Source organism: Zingiber officinale, chromosome 2A (assembly GCF_018446385.1).
Source record: "Zingiber officinale cultivar Zhangliang chromosome 2A, Zo_v1.1, whole genome shotgun sequence".
Taxonomy (NCBI): Eukaryota; Viridiplantae; Streptophyta; class Magnoliopsida; order Zingiberales; family Zingiberaceae; genus Zingiber; species Zingiber officinale.
Genome location: NC_055988.1, coordinates 123,888,708 through 123,911,970, shown reverse-complemented (window position 1 = coordinate 123,911,970; position 23,263 = coordinate 123,888,708). Strand labels below are relative to the sequence as shown.

At 39.0% G+C, this 23,263-nt stretch overlaps 2 protein-coding genes and 1 long non-coding RNA gene across 10 annotated transcripts; 2 read left to right on the top strand and 1 right to left on the bottom strand.

Annotated features, from left to right (window-relative positions):
* The first annotated feature begins 8,183 nt into the window (after positions 1-8,183).
* On the top strand, positions 8,184-13,810 carry LOC122042189 (YTH domain-containing protein ECT4-like). 3 transcript variants are annotated; one of them, XM_042602181.1, is made up of 9 exons: positions 8,184-8,404; positions 9,418-9,485; positions 9,651-9,825; positions 10,259-10,335; positions 10,420-10,756; positions 10,839-10,957; positions 12,164-12,691; positions 12,808-13,020; positions 13,162-13,810. In XM_042602181.1, the coding sequence occupies exons 1-9, from the start codon at positions 8,371-8,373 to the stop codon at positions 13,516-13,518; spliced, it is 1,908 nt and encodes a 635-aa protein (XP_042458115.1). In that variant the 5' UTR covers positions 8,184-8,370; the 3' UTR covers positions 13,519-13,810. The 3 variants fall into 3 exon arrangements, with proteins under 3 accessions (XP_042458115.1, XP_042458114.1, XP_042458112.1); XM_042602180.1 differs by having other exon boundaries at positions 9,409-9,485; positions 10,839-10,954; XM_042602178.1 differs by having other exon boundaries at positions 9,409-9,485.
* Positions 13,811-19,492: 5,682 nt separating this feature from the next.
* On the top strand, positions 19,493-22,637 carry LOC122042191. 6 transcript variants are annotated; one of them, XR_006129178.1, is made up of 5 exons: positions 19,493-19,829; positions 19,910-20,258; positions 20,334-20,418; positions 21,847-21,982; positions 22,136-22,637. It is a non-coding gene; the product is annotated as an uncharacterized LOC122042191 (long non-coding RNA). The 6 variants fall into 6 exon arrangements; XR_006129174.1 differs by having other exon boundaries at positions 19,493-20,258; positions 22,136-22,301; positions 22,407-22,637; XR_006129177.1 differs by having other exon boundaries at positions 19,493-20,258; positions 22,136-22,320; positions 22,407-22,637.
* Positions 20,902-21,566, bottom strand: LOC122042190 (auxin-responsive protein SAUR65-like). Its single transcript, XM_042602182.1, has one exon. The coding sequence runs from the start codon at positions 21,508-21,510 to the stop codon at positions 20,980-20,982; it is 531 nt and encodes a 176-aa protein (XP_042458116.1). The 5' UTR covers positions 21,511-21,566; the 3' UTR covers positions 20,902-20,979.
* Positions 22,638-23,263: the final 626 nt, after the last annotated feature.

The window sequence follows — 23,263 nt, the reverse complement described above, 5'->3', positions numbered from 1 at the left end:
AAAGGTTAAGTTACAAAAGGTACTTCACGAACATCCAACGGGAATTCCATTTAAAGAGATGGATGTGTTCAGACAAGCGGCCCAGTTACAAAAAATACTTTGTGAAAAATTCCTTTTGAAAGCAAGGAAGGCAAGACGAGAGACGATTAACGAGGTGGAAAGGTGGGGGGCGCGAACGACAGTAGTTCGCGCTCCGATCGGAAGACACAAGTATTGACAAAAAAAGAGTAATATAACAAAAGGACAGCATATCTTCATTAAAATTCAAGCCATTAGAGCCGGTCGGAGTGATTACAAAAAACACTTCATTCAAGGAAATTATAAACGTGCTTCGGGATGGAAGAAAGGAGCGCCGCGTAGTCTTCGGCCGAGATGGCAACGGAGTCGGGAAGCTGACCCTTGGACTTCAGATAGTCCGTCGTGGCGGCAATGGCCAACTCAAAGGCAGTATACATCCGCTCGCAAACTTTCTCAGAAAATTCATTTGAGCGGGTGTGCTGCAGTTTCAGGGCTGCGACTCGGCCTGGCTCGGTCTCTTGATACTCTTTGAAGGCAGCTCGGGAAGCTTCAAGAGCCTCCTACAGGGTCTTCAGTTCGTCCTTGTGTTTGGTCGCCTCCCCCGAGCGGCCCGCCTTCTCGCTGTATAGCTGCTCCTTCAACTCCTTAACTCGTTGCTCCAGGGCCCGCGCCTCGACGTTTTTCTTATCCAGATCGGCGATAGCTTGCTTCTTCCGATCGGTGGCCAGGCTTATTTTCCGGTCAAGAGTTTTGACTTGTTTTTCGAGTTCGGCCATCGTATAGGCTTGGTCGGCTGTCTTCTTTTGCTCGGCCTCCAACAAATCTTTGGTCCTCTTGAGCTCTTTCTGCAGCTCGGCATATGAGGGGCCCTGGGAGGACGGGCCGCCCGAACTCTTTAACCTCTTCAACTCTTCATCCGCCATGGCCAGTCAGTTGGCGACAGCGATCTCCTCCACCCATCTCTGACATAAATAGGAGTATTAATAGCCGATCGGAAAGACGGCGTAAAGGCCTTCGGAAGAAAACACACTCACCCCAGTGGCCTGCTGCATTTGGCTGTTGGCTAGGTTGCCGAGCGGAATCATCGCAACACGGGCCCGAGCGTCGGCCCACATCTCAGCGAGGGGCCCCTTCATGGTGATCGTATGCTAGGGTGCTTCCGGCCGATCAGACTCGGCCAAAAGCTCCTCGGTGGGAAGGTGCAGGGTGGCCTTGATGGGGCGGCTCCGCCCGGGAGTCGTGTGAGCAGACGCAGAGGGAGCAGAGGCCGGGGCGGAGAACTTGGACAAAATGGTCGAGCGCTGGACCCGGTGGGAGGCAGGTGGAAGAGTGCTAACCGACACAGCCTCGATAGGGTTGGCAGGCGGGTTCAGTTGAGACGGAGTCCGATCGGAGGATAATGCCTCCACCATTGGAGTTTTCCCACGAGAATCGGATCCCGTCCGCTCGGACACATGAACAGCAGAAGTAGCCGAGCGCAGCGGCGTCTCTGTCCGGCGCCTTTTTCGTCTGAGCGGGTGCTCGCCTTCCCGATCGGAGCCTTCCTCTTAGACGACCGGTTCCCTGTTTGACGTGGCGCCTCCCGTCACCTCCACGGGGGAGGCTTGAGCGGCCGACTCCTCCGCGTTGGTCTCTCTCTCACCCTCGTGAGAGCCGACAAGGGTGATGCCCAATTGCTCCATCTCCTTGGTAGCTGTCGCCTCAAGCGCCTCCGCTTTTCTCTTCAAAATCCCGAGCATCACGGACTCCATGACAATATTCGCTGCAAAGGAAAAAGAAAAAAATCAGTTAGCACTCAAAGTACATACCCAAGTGAAATTCTTACCGAACCTGCTCGGGAGTGGAGTTCGGCTCGGACTCAGGCCGAATATGTACAGCACTCCTTCAGGTAGAAGCTTGTTGATATCGAGCTTCAGACCGGCAAGCATGTTCGCGGCTTGGAGATAGTCCGGTCGGGTCTTAAATATTTTTAGCTCGGGAGAAGTAGGCGGCCCGACCTGCCATTTGGTTTGGAAGGGAGCCCGCTCGGGGAGACGAAGATAAAAGTAATACTCCTTCCAGTGTTTATTGGAGGAGGGAAGTTTATCAAAGAAGACTAGGCCGGGCCGAGCCTGGAATAGATAGGTACCCAGCTTGGACTGCTTGGGATAATAAAAATAATAAAAAGTTTCCGGGCGGAGAGGAATGCGGTGTATCTTGAACAATACCACCACTCCACACAAAAGACGAAAAGTATTGGGAACTAATTGGACGAGCGGAAGACCAAAGAAATTGCAAACGTCGACGAAGAAGGGGTGGAGAGGAAACCGCAGACCGGCTGTGAATTGGTCGCGGAAAAAACAGATAGCTCCGCTCGGCGGTTTGTGAGGGCGAGCGGATGGTGAGGGTAGAACGAGTTCAAAGTTGGACGGAATATCATAATCATCAAGCAAGGCCTCAGCGTCGCGCCGATCGAAGCGAGACTCCATGGTAGTATACCAGGGGCCTAATGTGAGATCTGCGGGTCGGGAAGAACTGGCCATTGTCCAATCAGGCAAGAAAGCAAAAGGCAAGAAAAAGACACACGGCAGAAGGAAGAAGATGATAAAGGGGGCAGCGACCAGAAGACAAGAACTTGACAAAAAAACACAAGGGAAACAGAGTAGAAAGGCGGAGGAACCTTACAAAGAAGCTGGGGATCGAAGGAAGAAGGCGGGGAATCGTCGGAAAATGGAAAATCGGAGTCGCCAGAACGCTGAAGCGCCGAAGAAGGCTGCGGGACACGCGAAGGCAAAAGTGCGGCGGAGGAAGAAGGTGAAGGCTTTATAAGGTCGGGCCCGATCGGCCTCGACCGTCGGATGCAGGTCACGAGAACCGAGGCCCACATCGGGCCGTTCATTTCAAACCGCCGATGTTCCATCGGACACATCGCCGAGTCGTACGATGACGCCAACGGAGGCGCCACGTGGCGCTATGCCATAGGGGCGCATTTAATGAGCGCCATTACGGCGCGCAGCGCGCGTGCTCGGTCTTAATGGAGAGGATTTGCACGAATCCCGAGGAGATCCGAAGGGCGTCAGCGTTGACCGTCGACACGGTAGCAAAGCCAGCGGCCGTGAGGAGGAACATTCCAGAAAGTGGCAGAGCGGTGTCACTCCGGCCGACCGGCAGTCCAGTCAGTCGGACTTAGCGCCTCCTTCGACTAGACTTGAGGGGGAGGCATGTGATCCGGTGGTAAGGACGAGGGACCCTCGTTGGCGGAAGGTCAACGACACGTGGAGGTCAAAGGTCAAGAGATTCAACCCTGAAACCCGACCGACCGGACTGAGAGGGCCGACCGGCCACCCGACCGACCGGACTGAGAAGGCCGACCGACCGGGAATCCCCCGAGCCAAAGGAAAGACAACCCGACTAGGGGTCGGGTTTCCGATACTCAAGGTAAAAAGGTTTCAGGGCAGAGCAGAATGCCCGTTCGGCCGGGGCACAAGGAAACAAAGACAGGCAGGAGCAATCTCATCCGAGCATACGACCGGGAGTCCTCCCAGTCGGACTGATACCTACAACCGGGGCAGAAGTGATATGCCTGCCGAGCGGCCGATCCGCTCGGCCCTGGAACAGACAGGAGACGCAAGAGGACAAAAGGAGACAGGGGATAACATCATCCTCGAGACATCTGCCGCCGACAGGCAGTAGGGTTGGTGGTCGAGCCGTACACAGGATCATACGGTGGAAGCTTCCACCGTCACATCCGGGATATGCTCGGACGATTGCGGAATGACATCAGGGGTACTTTTCTAACACGAGCTCGTTAAGGTATGTTTGGGGAAGCGTGCATGTATCGAGAAGCGTGCCCACGCTTCCCCGGGGTCCTATATAAGGACCCCCAGACGTCGACGAAGGTATGCGCGATCCTCTCTGTAGCCACAGTTACGCTGCCTATCTCATTTCTCGTTGCCTGACTTGAGCGTCGGAGGGCCGTCGCTGGGAAACCCCTCCCGGCTCGGCTTCTTTACAAGTTCGCCGGAGATCTACACGATCAGTCGGAGACAGCGGAGAGTGTCACGCCCCCAGCGTCCGTCGACTCAGCGCTCGGACAGGATCAATAAACCATGTGTGTTGGAAAATCCATTTGAAAGTCAATATGAAGTTAAGTGTCTTAAGATTGACTTACGCTTTATTTGGCCGAGCAAGCATAGAGAGATTTATGAGTATCAGAGAGATCGACCCTTATTCTGACCATACATATGATTGGTTGATTGTGAGGTGGGTTGGACATTCCAACCGACCTATAAGGCCGACCATCTTTAAACCCGGTCGACTATTGAGTGGCCGGGCATGTTATCTTTTCAGTTCAAGAGTAAAACACTAAACCCCTTATATTCGACCAGCTTAAGAGCCGGTCGGCCCTCTCCCGAATAGTTTGTAATCCGGTCGGGCCGGACCTAAGAGCCTTAGCGCTAGGCGAGCAATGAAGTCAGGTGAGGAATGCTCTCTTCCCTTGACTTTGACAATGATATCACCTTGACTGCCACGTCATCTTTTGAGTTCGTTTGTTATAACCTGTATCATCATCCATTCTAACTTACCCTTATGTCAGCGGAGACAAGTTATGGATTGAGATTCCATGCAAGATTTTCAAATATGACCTTGTGTCATGCTCATCAACCGACTATCTCTATGATATTTCACCATCAGCGATAGACTCTTTAATATTGGTGTCAGCGCATGAGGTGTTGTCATCATGAGGTTTAGAGTTCGAATTTTGATAAAGCCGAAGTAAATACCTCCTTTATGTGTTAGTCATTATTCTAAAAATTAATAGTCGTCCGTGATTTATCTTCTCTGTATTAATCCTAAGATAAATTGACAAGGACAAATATATTCATTTTTTTCTACCGTCATTTAATATTGGTGTCAGCAATTAGGCATTTTAGTATGACCTTTAAATTTTCAACCTCTATAAATTAAATATTATTATCGATAAATTAATAATTCCATTAATAAAAATGAAAACAATTAATTTAATAAAAATTTAAATTTGATAAAATATAGAAAAAGATGAAATTCACTTAAAATGTATTCGGATGTCTTCTGCACGTCTTTGGTGGACTTAACCAAGTCGGGAACAGTCCATTCCGCACCTAAAATTTAATTTTTAAATATCTAATTAATAGTTTAAAGACCTCATCGCTGCATCACTAAGCTGACGCTTCTTCTTCCACTTTGTTAAGTCTCTTTCTTGTTATTTATTTGTTTATTATTTTAATCTTTTTAATTCTCATTTATTATAAAATATTATTAAATTTCCTCCGAAAATATCACCATTTTATCCTATGGAAATCATCAAATCTCATTATGATAAAAAATGAATATATTCGTTCAAGATCAACACGAAAGAGATAAGAAATCATCAAATCTCAACAATACGGTGACCTTATTATTAATATCTAAAATTTGCACATACCCCCACTAAAAATTAAAATTTTAAAGGTTATCCCTTTGAAAAAAGAGAAGGTAATTTCTCTTGATTACAATTACTTTGTTATTCGTTTTTGATAAATTTTTTATCTACATATTCTATAAATTAATACAATAAATTTCTATTAGATAAAATTTGGTCCTACTGATATTTGATATTAAATAAAAAAAATTTAGTGGAATATTTATTTTTGGAAATTTCAACTTTTGTTTTAAAAAAATAGACTCTACTTTAGGAATAATATAATCAAACTTATAATTTAATACAATTTTTAATATAATGTAACTTCTGAACAAGTTGTATACTATCTATGTAATCAAGTATATATATATATATATATATATATATTAAGATGAAATCATTGTTTATAAAAAATATAATTTATATTATTATAATATGATAAAAATATCTTACAATTTCTATTGGCGGTGGACAGATGCATGAAGGTAGAGGCCCCGGTGTCGATGATAATATTGGGTTCGGAGTGCAGCGAAAGACATATAATGAATCATGGATCTTTCGTGGTACATATAGTTTTACACAAAATTATATAAAAACATACCTCGAGTCCTCGATAGGTGTGAATAATATTACAGACAAATAAGACAGATAAGAGCCCCATGTGTGACTCCTCTAGCGGTATCCACGCGCACTAGATCACGAACTTGACACGATCCGTTAGGTGCTAGCCTCTTGGATCGACAAAGCCTTGGAAGTACTACAATCTCTTCCAAACGAAGAAGAAGTTGATGAGGAAAACTCGGAGAGAATGATTCCTTATTTCTTGAATCTTTCCGAGGATGGCTATTTATAGCTTCCAAGGAATACGAAGAGTTAAGCTTTCAATTAATTCATCATTTATGATCTTCATTAATAAAGAAGATGAAGAGTTATAGGCTCCATAAATTCTTCATTTATAACCTTCATTATGATAACTTTTCAAATTCTTCATTAATTATCATTATGATGACTCTTCGAATTCTCCATTAATCATCATGATTATGACTATTCGAATTCTCTCTTCTTTGTATTAAATAAATCCATATTTGATCTTGATCTCGACTAGCTTCCGATACCATTGTTCATGTCTATGTGCTATGCGTGCGACCCTCTAGGTTTTATACACGAAGGCAGTGTAAATCCATACACAGACTAAGGTAACCGTCTAGCAACAGTTTTTAGCCACCCAATGCGATAAAATTAATATCAGTCATAAATTGTAAACCACTATGAACCAATTACTGTGTAATTCAATTTCTTCATCTAAAGGCTACATTCCAATTAATTCGATACATTATGCATCATTGCCAAATAAATTATTTTACTTGATTTCCAATATATTATAGACTCCTCCTGAATGATAAATCATTCCTCCCATGGTCATGGATTTTGAGTCACTAATATCTCTATCAAGCGACCAGGATGTTAACTCCTAATCCAAGAGAGCAATGAATCCTCTATTGACTCAACACTATTCTCTCTACGTTTTGTCATACACCCAACTACCGTATTAATCACAATCCGATTAAAGACTACTTTTAACGGCGTCAAAACACATAACTCCACGCATAGAATAAATGAATGTCTCAAGTCAAAAGATCAGTTACACTCGTTTATAAGAGGAATAACCAATGATGCTTAATATGTAGTCTCCTCTTGAGCGGGTCGTGTCCAGTGTACCTCTAAACTCAAGGCACCCCAAGTACAACTTGGATATCCATCCCTCCGGTCTATCTCGACTTAGTTATACTCAGCGTTGATCTAGATATCCATGTCCCTTCTAGATATTTATCCGATCAAGGACTGCTTTAAAATTAATATACTGATTAATCTGTGGGACTTTATCATTAATCATATACGCACAGAAAAGTAAATAATAATTAATGATAAATTCTTGTCTTTATTAAATAATTATCCACAAAATACATAAGGAGTGTCTTGGCACATAAGTGTACACACTAACAGATAATAGCAGCGATGATCGCGGCCAGGAGCGACAATGGTTGGCGGTCGACGCCGAGTGATATTAATAGCAATGCCGATTGATGCAAGAAATAGATTAGAGATATATTTGATATTTAAATTTTAGTTAAATATTGAATTTGAATATAATTAGATTATATAGTATTAATATTGTAATCTGATTAAATAATTTTATTATATTTTATAATTAGATTGTATTATATTATAGTTTTAGAATTATATAAAAAAGAATAATTAATATTATAATATAATACTGATTGCTGATTACACATAGCCTTACCTTTTGTTTTGGATGGGATGCATTAGCGTGGACAATGTGAATATTTTTTATCACGAAATAAAAAAATATCTAAAATAATAATTTTTAAAAATAATTTAATAAAATAGGAATAAAATTAAAATACAAATTTTTTAATTCCTTTTACCTTATCTTTCCTTTCCATAGCTTCCTTCCTTCTTTCCAAATAAGATTTCAAAATTTTTTTTTTCCATCTTTATTCTGTTTTTTGTTTTTTTCCTCATCTACTCCCAAGCCTATAACATGAGGGCGATAATATTATAATATAATCTTAATAGCTGATTACCCGTAGCCTTGGTATACGTGGAGGGCGAAAATGGTAATTTGATGGGGCAAATTCTGTTAAATAGAAACCTCAATGTACGTTTGTGAAAAAATTCGTTCATAATTTATATATATATATAAAAGACCAATAAATACGGTGTCGTCTGTTTCGTTCTCTCTCTCTCTGCCCTTTCTCTTCTCGCAATCCGAGTCGCATCTTGGAGCGTCCCCCTTCCCCTCTCAATCTTAAACCTCTCGCCCCCGTGCTACGAGATCGCATCTTGGAGGAACCTTATCTGTCTTTCTTCTCTTGTTTGGAAGAAGACCGGCCTGGAGATCTGGGTTCGAGATGGCGGCGACGCAGCAGGCGCCGGATCGAATCGGTGTGTCCCATTCCTTGACCAGATTCATGAGTTTCTGTTTATGTTCTGCCATCAAATTGGCGTCTTTTTGCTTTTTGTATTGGAAAGGTGTTTTTTTTGGGAATAAATTTCGTTGTCGCGGTTTAATCGATTGAAAACGTGATCTTTTTGTTTGTCGCTCTTCTGATCTTGTTTCCTGTGTTGTTCTAGAATGAAGGTTTTGAATTTAAGTACTTGATGTGTTTGGCGTTTTTCTCAGATCTTATTTTGAACGTTTGTATAATTTGGTTATTTTTGCCCCGCAATTTGTATTTTAGTAGAGGAAGAACGGATTGGATTGGACTGTGTTAGAGGTAGATCTACGACCGCGGTAATGGTTCGGTGAAGTTGTTACTTGGTTATATGGTTGTATAGTTTGAGAATCTGGTTTCTTCATCTACTTTCTCTTTTGACCTTAACTCTTATAGATCAAGTGTACTGGAGGTAGATAAGTGCATGAATCTTCATTCTAGAGCATGGATCTTCATTAGATTCCGTAGTTCAAAAATACCAGTGCAGGAGCTGGCCGTTTGGATGAACGATAGGTTTTCCAATGCTAATTGGCATACTGTGTGTCAGCACTAAATAATGTTGATTGGCACCTATCTAAAGATGGATTGAAGGAACAGGAAGAAGATGAGGAGCGGAGGAGGACAAGGAAAGAGAAGAGGGCAAAGAAGATCAGGAAGTAGGAAACCGTACTTACTTGAGCTCTTAAACTCTTTGCATCATTTAGTCATGTTACTGGAGGTTTGTGTATCAGCAATCAATGCACAAGTCACTTTTGTGACTTTGTATCATGCAGTTGCATCTATGATTTTGAATTTATGCGAATTGTATAAGTATGAATATCACATACGATTGTGCTTTTTTTAACTTGTGGATTGTCTATGAGCATGCGCTTACACCTTTTTTTTTTTTGCATTTGGCTTATGCCATATCCCACTATAGTTGAATTAACAAGTTGTCCTGTATTTCTCGACTAGATTCAATAGAGCCATTGACATCATTGCAGACAAACACTGAGCGGAAATCAGTTGATGTTGACAATTCAAGCAAACAGGTATATTTTCCATTGACACTCATTTTTATTCTTATTCACAATATATAGTTTTTGATATACCCGTTTGCATCATTAACCAAAACACTAAGCAGAAACCAGTTAGTATTGATAACACAAGGAAACTATTATATTTTCTAATCAGTAAGAATTTATTCCTTCTAACAGTCACCATCTATTAAAAATGAGAAAGTGACAACTTCTGATGCTTCACATGATATGAGGGACATGGATCTCACAAGAGATGTCCAAGGAAATTTGAGTTCATCTGATCCTGTCCATGTGGATAGTATGGTGTATGCACAAAATGCCTTTGCTCCTCAGGCACAATCCTTTTATGGAGGTCAGATTTTCTTAAAATAGCATTTAAGTATCTCACATTATAATTAAACATCTGTTTTCCAAGATTTCACTGTAGTTGTGCAAATATTGCTGGTATGGACTTATGCAGGATATGCAGGATGAATCAAAATTGGTGCATGCAGTAAATAGAACCTTAGATTGACAAATAATGATAGTTGCTTTGTGTTTTCAAAGTTTTCATAGCTTTAATTTCTGTTAATTAAGTTATTTATTACTTTCATTTCTTGTCCGGTGCATCTAATTCCTAGTATTGATTTTTTTGGACTAGTTTTTTGCCCCAATCTAACTCCAGGGTATTTAACTATGAATTTGGATACAAATACAATATTTACCGCAATCTAACCGTAGATAATTTGATTATGCCTTTGTATTGAGGCACAAGGATGTTTAATCATTTCATTTTTTTTTTTCAGGATACCATAATTCAATTAATGACTGGGAAGGTCAATCTCAGTTTCTAAATCTCGAAAACATGGAAGTTGGTCAAAATGTGAGGATGAATATTCATATGGAAGCTTTGTCTCTACATTTTATTTTTGTGAAAATCTTATGGTGTTTTTCTTTCCTATCAAAGGGTATGTATGATACTCATTCGCTGCTCTACACTGGTTATGGTTACAGTCCTCAAATGCCATATGGCCCGTATTCACCTGTCGCAACCCCTCTACCTTCTGTTAATGGGGACGGCCTTCTTTTCTCCACTCAGCAATTTCAATTCCCAGGCCCATACTACCAGCAGCCATCTCCTGCCAGCATTTCATATATCTCTTCTGCAGCTCCTATTCCACAAGCTGATTGGAGACTTCCAATTGATCAACAGGGAGCATTTCCTGCTGATAGCTCAAATTTCAATGCCCAGCTATACAGTCCAAGGCCTGGGTATCAACTATCATATGGCTCTTTTAGCGGAGGTATAGTATTGATACTAAAAAATACTCGTGTTTTAGTTTGCACCAAGGCCTGATGTCTCAGTTTTTCTTGTGCCTTATTCAGACTGGTTGAGATCCCCTGATGGGACAAGATCTGCAACTCCATTATTATCACCTGCAGCTTCACCACAACCTATCGGTGCTCATTCTTTTGGGCAAAGCATGATTTCTTTCGGAATGGTAGTGAGTCTTTCATTCCTTATTTGCTTGCTTTCTTATTTGATGAGATGGCAACTACATGCATATATAATTTTATTTTTGAGTTCAGATTTTCAATATGTCAATTCAACATTTTTTCATCTTTCTTACTCTAATGTCGCTTGAACTTTTTTAAATTTTATTTAAAACCTTTTATTCGGTAGGGAAGAGATAGAATGAGCACTTCATTTGTAAAATAATCTACTAATTACAATTTTCTTTCCAATTTAATTTCAGTTGAGGTCACTATTCTACATAGTTTTTTTTCTCTTCTTTTAATCATGTTACAAGCACTAAATCACATGTGTTATTCAGTAGCATAATATTGTGGCTGTTGAACACACTGAATTAAATTTGCACATGATATGACTGAAGATCTTAATCTATGATCCCAGCTGCTCTCCATGACAATAATGTCTGCTTTCTATTGTTGTTTGTGCATATATACCTTACATGTTGCTAAATACCTTTCATTTTTTGGTTTTCTAGAGGTAGGAGTCCATCGTCCATAATTGGACCTTGTGTTTTGGGATTTGTATTGGCACTATTGTCTCTTGGTTAGGGGTGAACAATCGGTTCAAAATCGAACAGAACAAATCGAAACCATTTTTTTTGGACAAATCTAACCATCAAACTTTGTCATCAAAACCAAACAAACCGAACTGATATAAAATCGGTTACCGATTAGTCGACTTATCAGTCTAATGATGACATCATCAATTGACTAATATTGGGTAGTCAAATTCTCTATCGAGCCGTGTAGTTGTTATCCGATTCAGCTATATGAGTCAATTGTTTACTATAAAGCAGTTGATTGATGATGTTTCGCTTTAATTGGTTTAGCCGACTTGTGGATTTTAAAATCAAAACTGAACCGAATAAACTTAAAAACAAAAATTAAAATAAAATTTTGAATTAACCAAACTGAACTTTTGAATTCAATGGTTTAGTTGGTTAATTTGGTTTAACCGATCTTTTGCTCGCCCCTACTCTTGGTTATATTTTAGCTAAATTTGTGTGTAATAGTGATTATTTCGGTTCCATTTAAAAGACATTACAGATTTTAGTAGAGGTTGTTTGTACTTTGTTGTAAGTTCTCTACGAGTGAGCATTTGTGTTTTCTTGTAACTAGTTGTTTTCAGAGTCTATCTTTTTGAAAGTGTATTCACTTTATTTTCCTACTGATTTCAGGGTTCACAGCAGCAGCAATCTTCATATGGTTATGGATCTGCTATAGGTTCTGTTGATAGAGGATATCCTCGTGCTGCAGTATACCATGGTAATACATTTGGAACACTTCTTACCAACTCGGGAATTAAGGATCGGGGAGCAGTTACTATGGAGAAAAGTAAGAGGCAAGGAATCGGAAGTGCTCTATTGTGCAATTGCAACGGCACTCTTGATTTTCTTAATGAACAAAACCGAGGGCCACGAGCAAGTAGGACAAAGAATCAGATGAATGAAAAGAATCCTTCCATGGACATACTGAATATTGGTTCCGCAAAGGTCGATCATAATCTTTACAATAATCCTGACTTTGTGACAGAGTACAAGGATGCCCGATTTTTTATAATTAAATCGTACACCGAGGATAATGTTCATAAGAGCATCAAATATGGTGTTTGGGCTAGCACTTCCAATGGGAATCGTAAGTTAGATTCTGCATACCATGAAGCAAAAAAGAAAGAAGATCCTTGCCCGGTTTTCTTATTTTTCTCGGTAACTCTACCTCCACCTGTCCACTCTATCAAATTTCAGTAATTTTGTTTTTTTTGGTCAAGTAACTAGCAGATTACTGATTCTTGGAAAAAAAAAAATTCAAAAACGATAAACAGGTAAATGCGAGTGCACAATTCTGTGGGATAGCTGAAATGATCGGACCTGTTGATTTCGAAAAAAGTGTGGATTATTGGCAGCAAGACAAGTGGAATGGCCAATTCCCTGTTAAGTGGCATATGGTGAAAGATGTACCGAACAACATGTTTCGACATATTATTCTTGAAAATAATGACAATAAGCCTGTCACCAACAGCAGAGACACCCAAGAGGTATGACACAGATTCTGCATTGTTCATAACCAAGTATATTATATATATATTCAACAATAAAAAAAACTTGGATTTTCGTTTGCATTGTTCATAACTTTTGCACAAGGTTTGCTGGTTAACTAAGACTATTTTGTTACACAGGTGATATTAGAGCAGGGTTTGGAGATGCTTAACATATTCAAGAAGCATGACTATGAAGTATCAGTCCTGGATGATTTTGAGTTCTACGAGGAGAGGGAGAGAGCAATGCAGGAGAGGAAGGCTTTCCAGCATCAGCTATCGAACTCAGGCGGTCCAATCCCAGCAACATTCAGGGAAAACCAAAGGAGCCAAGCGGCGATCTCTGGCAGCATTATCAGTCAGATTTCAAAGAACTTTGCTCATACTATGAGACTGGAAGAAATCAGCAACACTGACCTATCATCGAGCACTGCTGTTGCCCCCAAGCCTGATGATACAATAAAGCCAGCAACTGCAACTGTGACTCCAAGTAGCTAGCAAGATAAGAAAGAACGATTCAGCTTTTGCTAGCTGTAGGACAGTGTAGTCGCCATGGACGAGCTGCTGCTGAGTAAGATCAGTTCTAGTGTTGCTGAAGCAGTTGTACATTTTGTTGGCCGCATAAGAAAAAGAAGTTGAAAAAAAAATCACATCTCTCCATTTTGTTTCCTTTTTATGTTATTTAATTTCCCTTTTTTTTTGCCTGCCAACCAACCTTGAGCAGATGTCTACCAGCTTTTGTATAGTCATTCTAATGAGAGATGAATGAATAATTTGGCCTTTTCCCTTTTGTTCCAATTCCACAAACCCTAGTCCTCTAGCAATATCTGTACTTCATTAATCCACTCTGAACTCTGAAGAGCATGAGATGTTGGAGCACAGATACTAACATTGCTTGTTTAAAGGATTCTTGATGCTTCTTGCATAGCTTTTGATCTCTCTTTCTAACATGCTGTGCGAAAGATTGCGCTTTCTAAATTCGGTCAAAACATTTATAAAAACTTGACATCATGCATAAGGTAGAGAGGTCAACCACAAGAACTAGAAGGCACGTCCCTTGCTCCCTTGTGATCCTCGTGATTGGAGGTTTTTCCTGAAACAAATAACATCAGTAGCAATATTGCAAATAAAACTTGGCTTCGATCAACACATAAAAAAAAAGAGCTTTCGTTAGTGTGATTTGAAGTGTCAATCAATATAGAATAACATGACAAAAACATATTTGTTTCAGCATGATTGATATTGATACCATGTCGGCAAGGATGATAATTTATCACCCACGTCGATATAGTTTCGGCAGTATTGACCAACAGAAGGCATGTTTTGTTCATTACTATCCTAGACTTATTGAGAGTAGGGCGGTAAACTAGCTAGCCAAGCCAAGTTGATTTTTATGGTGTTCAAGTTTATTTGATAAGATAATCGAATCAAATCAAGCTGTTAAAATTATAGTTTAAGTTTGGTTTAGTTTCTTTCTTTTAACTTGGTTCAAGTTTGTTTGAGTTTTATTTATTTAGATATTATCGAGTTCTCAATTCAAGTTTGTTTGATTGATCATTGAGCTTGATAATATAAATTTATTTATTTATTTTAAAAGTTTCTTTATTTATTTAGCACGTTGATAAAATTTTATTAATGAATATAGTTCACAAACATTGGCGAATTAAATATATATATTCAAGGTTGTTCATTTAATTTAATAAGTTGTTCAACCTTGTTCATTTAGTTTAATAAGTTGTTCAACCTTGTTCATTTAATTAATTCCGTGTTGAAAGAACATAAATAAGTTATTATCAAACTGAACACTAAATTTATTCATGAACATTTGATTCATTTACGACTCGAACATATTCAAGAAAATTCTCTTGCCAAGCCAAGTTAATCTTAGACCTATTGAGACTAGGGCGGTAAACTAGCTTGCCAAGCCAAGTTAATCTTTATGGTATTTATGTTTATTTGATAATCGAATCAAATCAAGCTGTAAAAATTATTATTTAAGCTTGGTTTAGTTCGTTTCTTTTGAGCTTAAATTTTATTTGTTTAGATATCATCGAGTTCTCAATTCAAGCTTGTTTGATTGATTATTGAACTTGATAATATAAACTTGTTTATTTATTTATTTAGCACGTTGATAAAGTTTTATTAATTAATATAGTTCACAAACATTGACGAGTTAAATATATGTGTTCAAGGTTGTTCATTTAGTTTAATAAATTGTTCAACCTTGTTCATTTAATTAATTCCGTGTTGAAAGAACATAAACAAGCTATTATCAAGCTAAACACTAAATTTATTCATGTTCAAGAAAATTCTTTTAGGGTAAGTACTAACCATTATAAGAGAGAGATATTCACTGTGGAAAGAAAGAAGTACATGCAACAACAAAGTTTCAGTATCAGTTCAAGCTCGTCTTTTATATATTTATGAACAAGTAGAAAACCCTATTCCAATATGAGATGTTCTAGGGGCATTATTTGATCTAAATTTCAATGTTCATTACTTTGTTTTTTATCATGTACAAATATGTCCCAAATTTTATAATTTATTGCTCTATAATTTAAAATGATTTGCCTTTTCATAAACTTATATTTGAAAGCAAGCAAGCAAAGTAGAAAAGGATTATAAAAGAAAACCTCATTTGAGTTGTGAGAAATACAAGTTTTGTTCCTCTTGGATGAATATGTTCACAAACTACAGTTAAAGCTCTTGAGTATTGGGTTCTCTTAATCACTATCAAGAATATTGAAGTCACGGAAGAGTGAAAGATTACAGAGCAGATATGAACGTTGAAATAGTCGAAGTGAAGCTTAGTTACCGGCATGGAGTCTCAAGCCACAGCTCACATAATTTTGCTGCATAAGGGGAAATAGGCATTCTCAGTACTGGAACAATTATTGCTCTAGCTGCTGCTTCCTGCAATGCAAACAAGAAATCCGTCTGTGCTTTTGTCGACAGAGAAAGTTGCCTCGACACATTAGCAAGTCATTGAAACTAATATCTCGATCTGCCAGTCACTCAATTTCAGGCGTCGAGGAGTTGTCTTCTGCGTTGAGGAGGTAGAGATGAGTCTCTCCATCCACTTGTAAAGTGCTTGGAGGATAATAAGTTTTTTTTGCTATATGCAAGGGCAATCCATTATAAATCAAAAACTTTAATAATAGAAATATCCGCATTTTACTGAGTAGGATTTCTCATTTTATATACCTAACTTTTATAATACCCAAATTATGTATGGTATTATTGATATGCTGTTCTTCTTTCTTTCACAAAATAATCACGAAATTTCTTTATTATTTAATCTACCCTTTCAAAAATTAACTCCTCTCAATTTATGTTATCGCATAGATACATTAAAGAAACTTACAAAAATATATTGGTTTAAGTTTGAAATGATTCGGAATAGTTTGAAGTGATTTAGAATTTTCTATATCTATGAGTCAGTTTCGTTCTGATGGATCTATACTATTAGAAAATTTAAAAGTATGATATTTTTTAAATCAGAAAAGTTCTAAGAATCCATTAATAATGTTGGTTAGTAAGTATATTATTGTCCTAGACTTTATGATAAGCTTGTGATAAATTTTATCAAGCCTTGTAAGTTTAAAAATTCATTGTTCTTATTTTACACTCGTCTAAATCTGGTTGATGGATTTAGAAAACTCAGAATGACTTCAAATCAAAGTCAATGTATTACTATTTACCTCCCTTGATGCATTCATGCCTCATATTTAAATTCAGTAGCTTAAATTAAGAGCAATTAATTTTTGATAGCATAAATTAAATTTAAAAATTTACTAGTCTCAATTATATGGTAAAGAGTATTGTGATACTATTTCATGCTTCATCTCATAGCTCATACTAGCAAGATTGGATATGCCTGAGTACTCCGGCTTATCATCCACTTCTACGCATGGAACCACAATCAAAATTTATATCTTGCACCTGATCAGACATTACAACCCCTCTTTCAAAGGCATTTCTTGTATGAGGCCTTGAAGATTCTCTACAATCATCACTAACAAGTGACAAAGCATAAGTCTTTAGAACGAATATCTTGATCTATGACATTAAATTTTGCGTCAAGGAACTATCTCCTGCGTTGAGGGGGTAGAGATGAGTCTCTCCATCCATGCCCCTCTTTCTTTCACAAATTAATCATGGGATTTCTTTATATTTTTACTCTACCTATTCATAAATTCACTATTCTCAATTTACATTGTTGAATTTAGATTTGAAAACATGGATACATTAAGGAAACTTGCTAGAATACATTATTTTTGGTTTAAAATGATTCAATTTGGTTTGAAGTCATTCAAAGTTCTCTAGATTCATTAGTTTCGAACGAAATTGACTGATGAACTTACACCATTAAAAATTTAAAAGTTTGATATTTGTGGAATTAGGAGAGTCTTAAGAATCCATTGATGGTGTTAGTTAGTAAGTATCATTGTCCTAAACCTTATAATAAGCTTGTGATAAATTTTATCGAGCTCTTGTAAATTTAAAAATTCATTGCTCTTAATTTACATTGTGTCCGAATTTGACTAATGGATCATAGAACTCCGAATCACTTCAAACCAAAATCAATGTATTCCTACAAACCTCTTTAATGTATTCATGCCCTTGGATCTGGATTCAACAACATAAATTGAAAATAGTGAATTTTTGACATTGTAAATTAAGTTTAAAAATTTACTGTTCTCAATTCTGTGTTAAACCCTTTTTGGCATGACAACATTGTGATACTATTTCATGCTTCATCTCATAGTTCCTACTAGAAAGATCGGATACGCATGAGCACTCTAGCTTATCGTCCACTTCTATGCAACCACAATCAAAATTTGTATCTTGCACCTGACTAGAACTTACCACCCCTAGTTCTTGTATGAGCCCTTGAAGATTCTCTGTGATCATCACTAACCAGTGACAAAGCATGAGCCTTTGGAATGGATATCTCGATCTGCTAGTCACTCAATTTCATGCATCGAGGAGCTATCTTCTATGTTAGGGTAGAGATAGTCTCTCCATCCACTACTAAAGTGCCGCGAGTGTAATAAGTTTTTTTTTCTATATGCAAGCGCAATCCATCATAAATCAATAGTTTTAATAGAAATAACCACATTTTACTGAACCATATTTCTCATTTTGTGTCTCTAACTTTTATAATACCTAAATTATGTATTGTATTCCCAATGTTCCTCCTCTTTCTTTTGCAAAATAATCATGGAATTTTTTTTATATTTTTACTCTCTCTATTCAAAAATTTACTACTCTCAATTTACGTTATTGAATTTAGATATGAATGTATGGATACATTAAGGAAACTTGTAAAAATACATTATTTTTTGTTTGAAATGATTCGTATTGGTTTGAAGTGATTTAAAGTTCTCTAAGTTCATCAATTTCAAACGAAACTGGCCGATTGACCTACATTCGAAAATTTAAAAGTTTGATATTTGCGGAATCAAGGGAGTCTTAGGAATCTATTGATTATGTTAGTTAATAAGTATCATTGTCCTAGACTTTATAATGAGCTTGTGATAAATTTTATCAAGTCTTTGCAAGTTTAAAAATTCATTATTCTTAATTTACATTGTTCTAAATCTGGCTGATGGATTTAAAAATCTCTCAATCATTTCAAATCAAAATTGATAAAAGTTCATGGGATCAATGAAAGCAATGTAAGTAAATGCAGAAAAAAAGACCAAGTAGCTTGAGCATATAAAATGCGTAAATTGTACTCTATTCACATAAGCTCAAAATTTTCAGTACTCTAAGTGGATTAAAGTAGTTCCATCTGAGATACCATCCATAAAAGTAGGAAAAATACTCCAAAATATGCAAGTCAATGAATGAAGGAAAGAGTACCAGAATATAAATTATCCAATACTTACTATAATATATTTTGGATGAGTAAAAAGTTTTGGATTTAAAATTTAGGATTATATTTACAATTTAGGAGTTAGAGTCTTTAACACTTATATCAATATATTTTTATCAAAAAATTATTTAAATTTTATTAAAATTATTTTAAATTAATTAATAGAAGTTATCAACTCGTCGTCTTTCCATTGGATGGCGTGATCGCACTTGGCTATTGGAAGCTCATTAGGGGGGTAAATTTCATCCTATCTGTACAGGTACTGCCCCAACCTCTCACAATGAGGTGGTGGGACCCACTACTTAAATGTGGGTCCCATCATCCCAATGTGAGAGGTTGGGGCAGTGCCTGTACAGGCAGGATCGAATTAACCCATTAGGGGGAAGCGTTCCTCGCGGATCTAGCGTACGATGGAGTCATGATGCAAGTTTGACCTTTTTACTTACCGTCATCGTGATTGGAGGTAAATCCGGGGGCCAACTTTACAGTCCGAGGTGTCAATGGGCTGGGGCGGGTCTGATCTTGGCCGGAAAGGGTGTGGGCCTGGATCGGTTACGTCAGTCACGGCCCACCACGATATGTAACGGCTCGAAGTCGTTCGGCGTTGATGATGACGAACGGAGGGCGCCTGTAAGGATCCAAACCCTAGTGAGGTTGATTAACCGGCAGCGAGGTGCGCCGGCGCGCTTTTCTTTTACGGAAGACGGCAAGGGCTCGTCGTCCGCCGCCTCCGGTGACTCATCGACCGCCGGAGAAGCACGGGAAGCCGTGGTGGAGATTCTGCGGCAGCGCGGAGGTTCCTAGAAGGACTCAGCTTATATCGCCTCTAATTCGCGGAGAACTGGACGAGCACAGTCTACAGGGTTCTCCAAATGGGGAGATAGATGAAGAGGGCGTCGATCTGAATACTTCTAGTTTTAGCAAGAAGGTGCAATTTTTCATCTGCTTTGCTCATTGCTAGATATCTGTGATCTGTCTAAGGAGAAGCTTCCTGATCTAATTGATAAGGTTACGGTTCCTAAGTCTGATAAATTAACGATGAGGACTTCAGACTACAATCGAGCTTCACAGAAGAGGGATGCCAAACCCTTTTTGGAAAGGTCGGCGCCAACGAGAGTACATGGATGTTGATAAACTTTTTGTGGTGCCCTCAGTTCCTTCAAAATATGCTTCATAGGAAAGATCTCAATTGCCGTTGATTTATTACATGGTTTGTCTGTTCCAGCAATTCCCTGTGAAATGTTCATTGTTTGTCTGCTATTGACTAAAAGCCGGGCCTGCAAATCGAAATGTGACCCTACTGCACTGGCTGCCGGAGCAAAGATGGAAAATTTCACATGTATCCTGCGCTTGCAAGGTTATAAAACTGTGACCCTGCTGTATTTTGTACTTGTATATTGAAGATGAAGTTTTTTTCACCATTTGTGCGCAGAATAATCAAGAAAAAAAAAGGGAGAGAATGGAATCGATGATCCAGTTATTGTCCATCTATCACTTTGACTGAGGTTATACAACAGGTTAGTGAGCATCCCTTTGTTTTGTAATAGAACATGTTAAAATTTATGTACTTTAAGAGCTTCTTCAAGTTTCTTTCTTTGTTCATAAGATCAATAGCCATAGAAACGCTAGAATAGGAAGCTCTTTCTTTCTTTCTTTCTTTTTTCTTTTCTTTAAGAAATGCAAATCATGGAAAGGTAAATACTTTCTGTTGGAGTTTTCAGGAAAACTCAAATTTAGTTTTGAAAAAGGAATTTTATGAAGTAATTAGTTCAGGTGTTTGACCAATTGAATTCTATGAACGCTGCAAATTTAACTGCAGTAGGCCAATCGCCAGAGCCTGCATTTTGCCAGCATTGACTAATTTTTGCTAAAAAAAAAGAGAGACATAATTGAATGAACCACTAAAAAATGGAAACATCTAGCAGATCGTCTTCTTCAGCTACATTACTTGTTCTCATTTCCATGACAATTCAAACTCAACAACAAACATGATTAATCAGAAGAAAACCCGGATTCCGGGGGGAGATCATCATCGATGATCATCCCACGCCATGGAAGGAGTGGTACTAGTCCACTGATCATCTGCACACAGGCTTGGGCGGCAGCTGGCGAGCGCCACCAGGTATCTCGGCCTCCGGAGAGCAGTACCATACATGGCATCGGCAGTCCTTGTTCTTCTCCACCACCTTCAGGATGCCCTGGAACAGGCCCACCTCGCACGGGATCCGCAGCACGCCTTCCTGGCCAAACCCAAACTCCTCCTCCGCCTCCTTCAGCAGTGACGCGAACGCCCCGTGCGCCAGGTACTCTGTCGGGATCACGAACCGATGCTGCTCCACCCCCACGCTCACCGCCAGGTACCCCTTCGGCACCGACGATGATGTAGAATAACCAGAAGAGGAAGAAGAAGAATAGTTCGACTCGGAGAAGGACAGCTTCCTCTTCAGGAACTTGATGCTCTTGCTGCCCCCGCCTCCGCCCCCACCGGCAGTGGGGGCAGCAGAGGCGTTCATCTTGGACGTCGACCCCACTGCGAGCTTCTTCCACTTCTTGATCATTTGCCGGAGCCGCACAATGTCAGTGATCTTGTTGGATTTCTTGGATTCCATCGACAACTCAGAAGCACAGCAACGAGAGTCAATCAAGTGGAGCTACTTGAATTGCTTTGTCTAAAGCCTGGGAAACTCACAAGGATTTAAAGGAGTTGGGACGCCAACAGAAATATTCTAGATACTGTTACATATAATATTCAGATTTACAACACAATTTAATAATTTTTTTTTTCCAACTTAGTACTTCAACGTCTGAATTCCACTGTAAATATCTTGAACCAACTTGGTAGGCTCTCATTTCTTAAAGACATTTTTTTGAACTCTCTGATTTGATTTTCTGCTTCATTATCTTTTAGATTTTTTTACAAACAAGTAAATCTAACACTCTTGCAGGCCAATTTACTCATCCATGTCAGGAACCAAGCCAATAATACAACAATGCTTCTGCTGTCGCTACTCAACTCACCACCTGACTCCAACTCCAAACCACTTCGTTTCTGCAAAATCTACAAATCTTTCATGCCTGATGGTACGGCCACTTGGTAGTTGTCCCTGCTGTTCTTTCACTGTCCTTGCATGTGATCCTTGTACGATCTTCATTTCTCCATTCTTTAAACTCAAGTTTATGATCTCCTCCTGATTCGACTTCTCCCTTGTTTTCCTTTTTTTCTATTGGATTTAGATGCTTGGGAGAACATGGCAGCAGGTGGGTCTGGAGAGCAGAGCCCATGTGGAAATCATATGAAGATTTCAACTTTTGGGTCTGCTTCTGATCAATCATTTGAAGTTTGATCACGAGACCCTGTGCTGATCCAGTCGTGGTCAAATCTTGGACGGGTGAAAGAACAGTAATCTAATAATTTTCCAGTTCAGAATTCTTTTTTTTTATAAAAATAGTAAGTCATCTGAATTCTCTTAATTAATAAGCTTTGGTGTGTGTTGATGATTGATAGTTTTCTAAGAGGAACGAAGTGGTCTCGAATACTTCACCATTTTGAAGCACATGAAGAACGCTGCTTGACCACATGAAAATGGCTAATAATCATCAGTTTCAATGCAGAATTTGTTGATATATTTAATAAGATTCCCAGACAAGTTGGTGATATTACACATGATATCATGAGATCCAGTTATGATTAATTATGCATGTTTATTGAATATCAAAAACATTTTAATTTATGCAGTAGTACTTGTTCTATTTATAATGAGCAAAAATTAAAAAGATATTCCTTTTTATTAGAATCCTAAAAGGGAGTCCTGTTTTTATTTATTATCGAAAAGCCTCTTATTCCGCATCAGGATATTCCTATTTTTGAAGTTATCCTTATTTTTAGCATCTTTATAAATTATATTAGAGCAGACATAGTTCATCTGTTGCAACATAAATATTTCAATTATGTTACTGATGTGGTGTGGGAGACTCATTTGGTACACGGTCAATTATTAAGGTGAAGGTCAAAATCAGGATGATTAATGTAGAGTGTCAAAGAGTTGAATTGAGGACAATTACAGCGGTTGGTCGAGATATTCAGTGCTTGACTGACGGTAGGCATGTTTGAGTGGACCATCTGTTCAATTCGGGGATAATATGATAAAATGATCCGACGTTCAGTGTGAATCAGTGGAGCACTGAGGAGACCGGATAATTTGTCTGAACGGGGGAGGACATGTTACTACACAGTTACCGTAGGGAAGAGCAACTGAGACTGACAAAGTGGAGGAGTTCCGGCCAAGCGATTACCCCACTCGGCCAAGCGATTACCCCGCTCGGCCAAGCAGTGGGACCTGACCATGGACGAGCGAAGGAGTT

Coding starts and splice junctions, on each gene's coding strand:
- LOC122042190 (XM_042602182.1), bottom strand. CDS start 21,510: ATGGAATCCAAGAAATCCAACAAGATCACTGACATTGTGCGGCTCCGG.
- LOC122042189 (XM_042602178.1), top strand. CDS start 8,371: ATGGCGGCGACGCAGCAGGCGCCGGATCGAATCG. Junction 9,486..9,650: donor TTGACAATTCAAGCAAACAG/GTATATTTTCCA, acceptor TCCTTCTAACAG/TCACCATCTATTAAAAATGA. Junction 13,021..13,161: donor ACAGCAGAGACACCCAAGAG/GTATGACACAGA, acceptor TTTGTTACACAG/GTGATATTAGAGCAGGGTTT.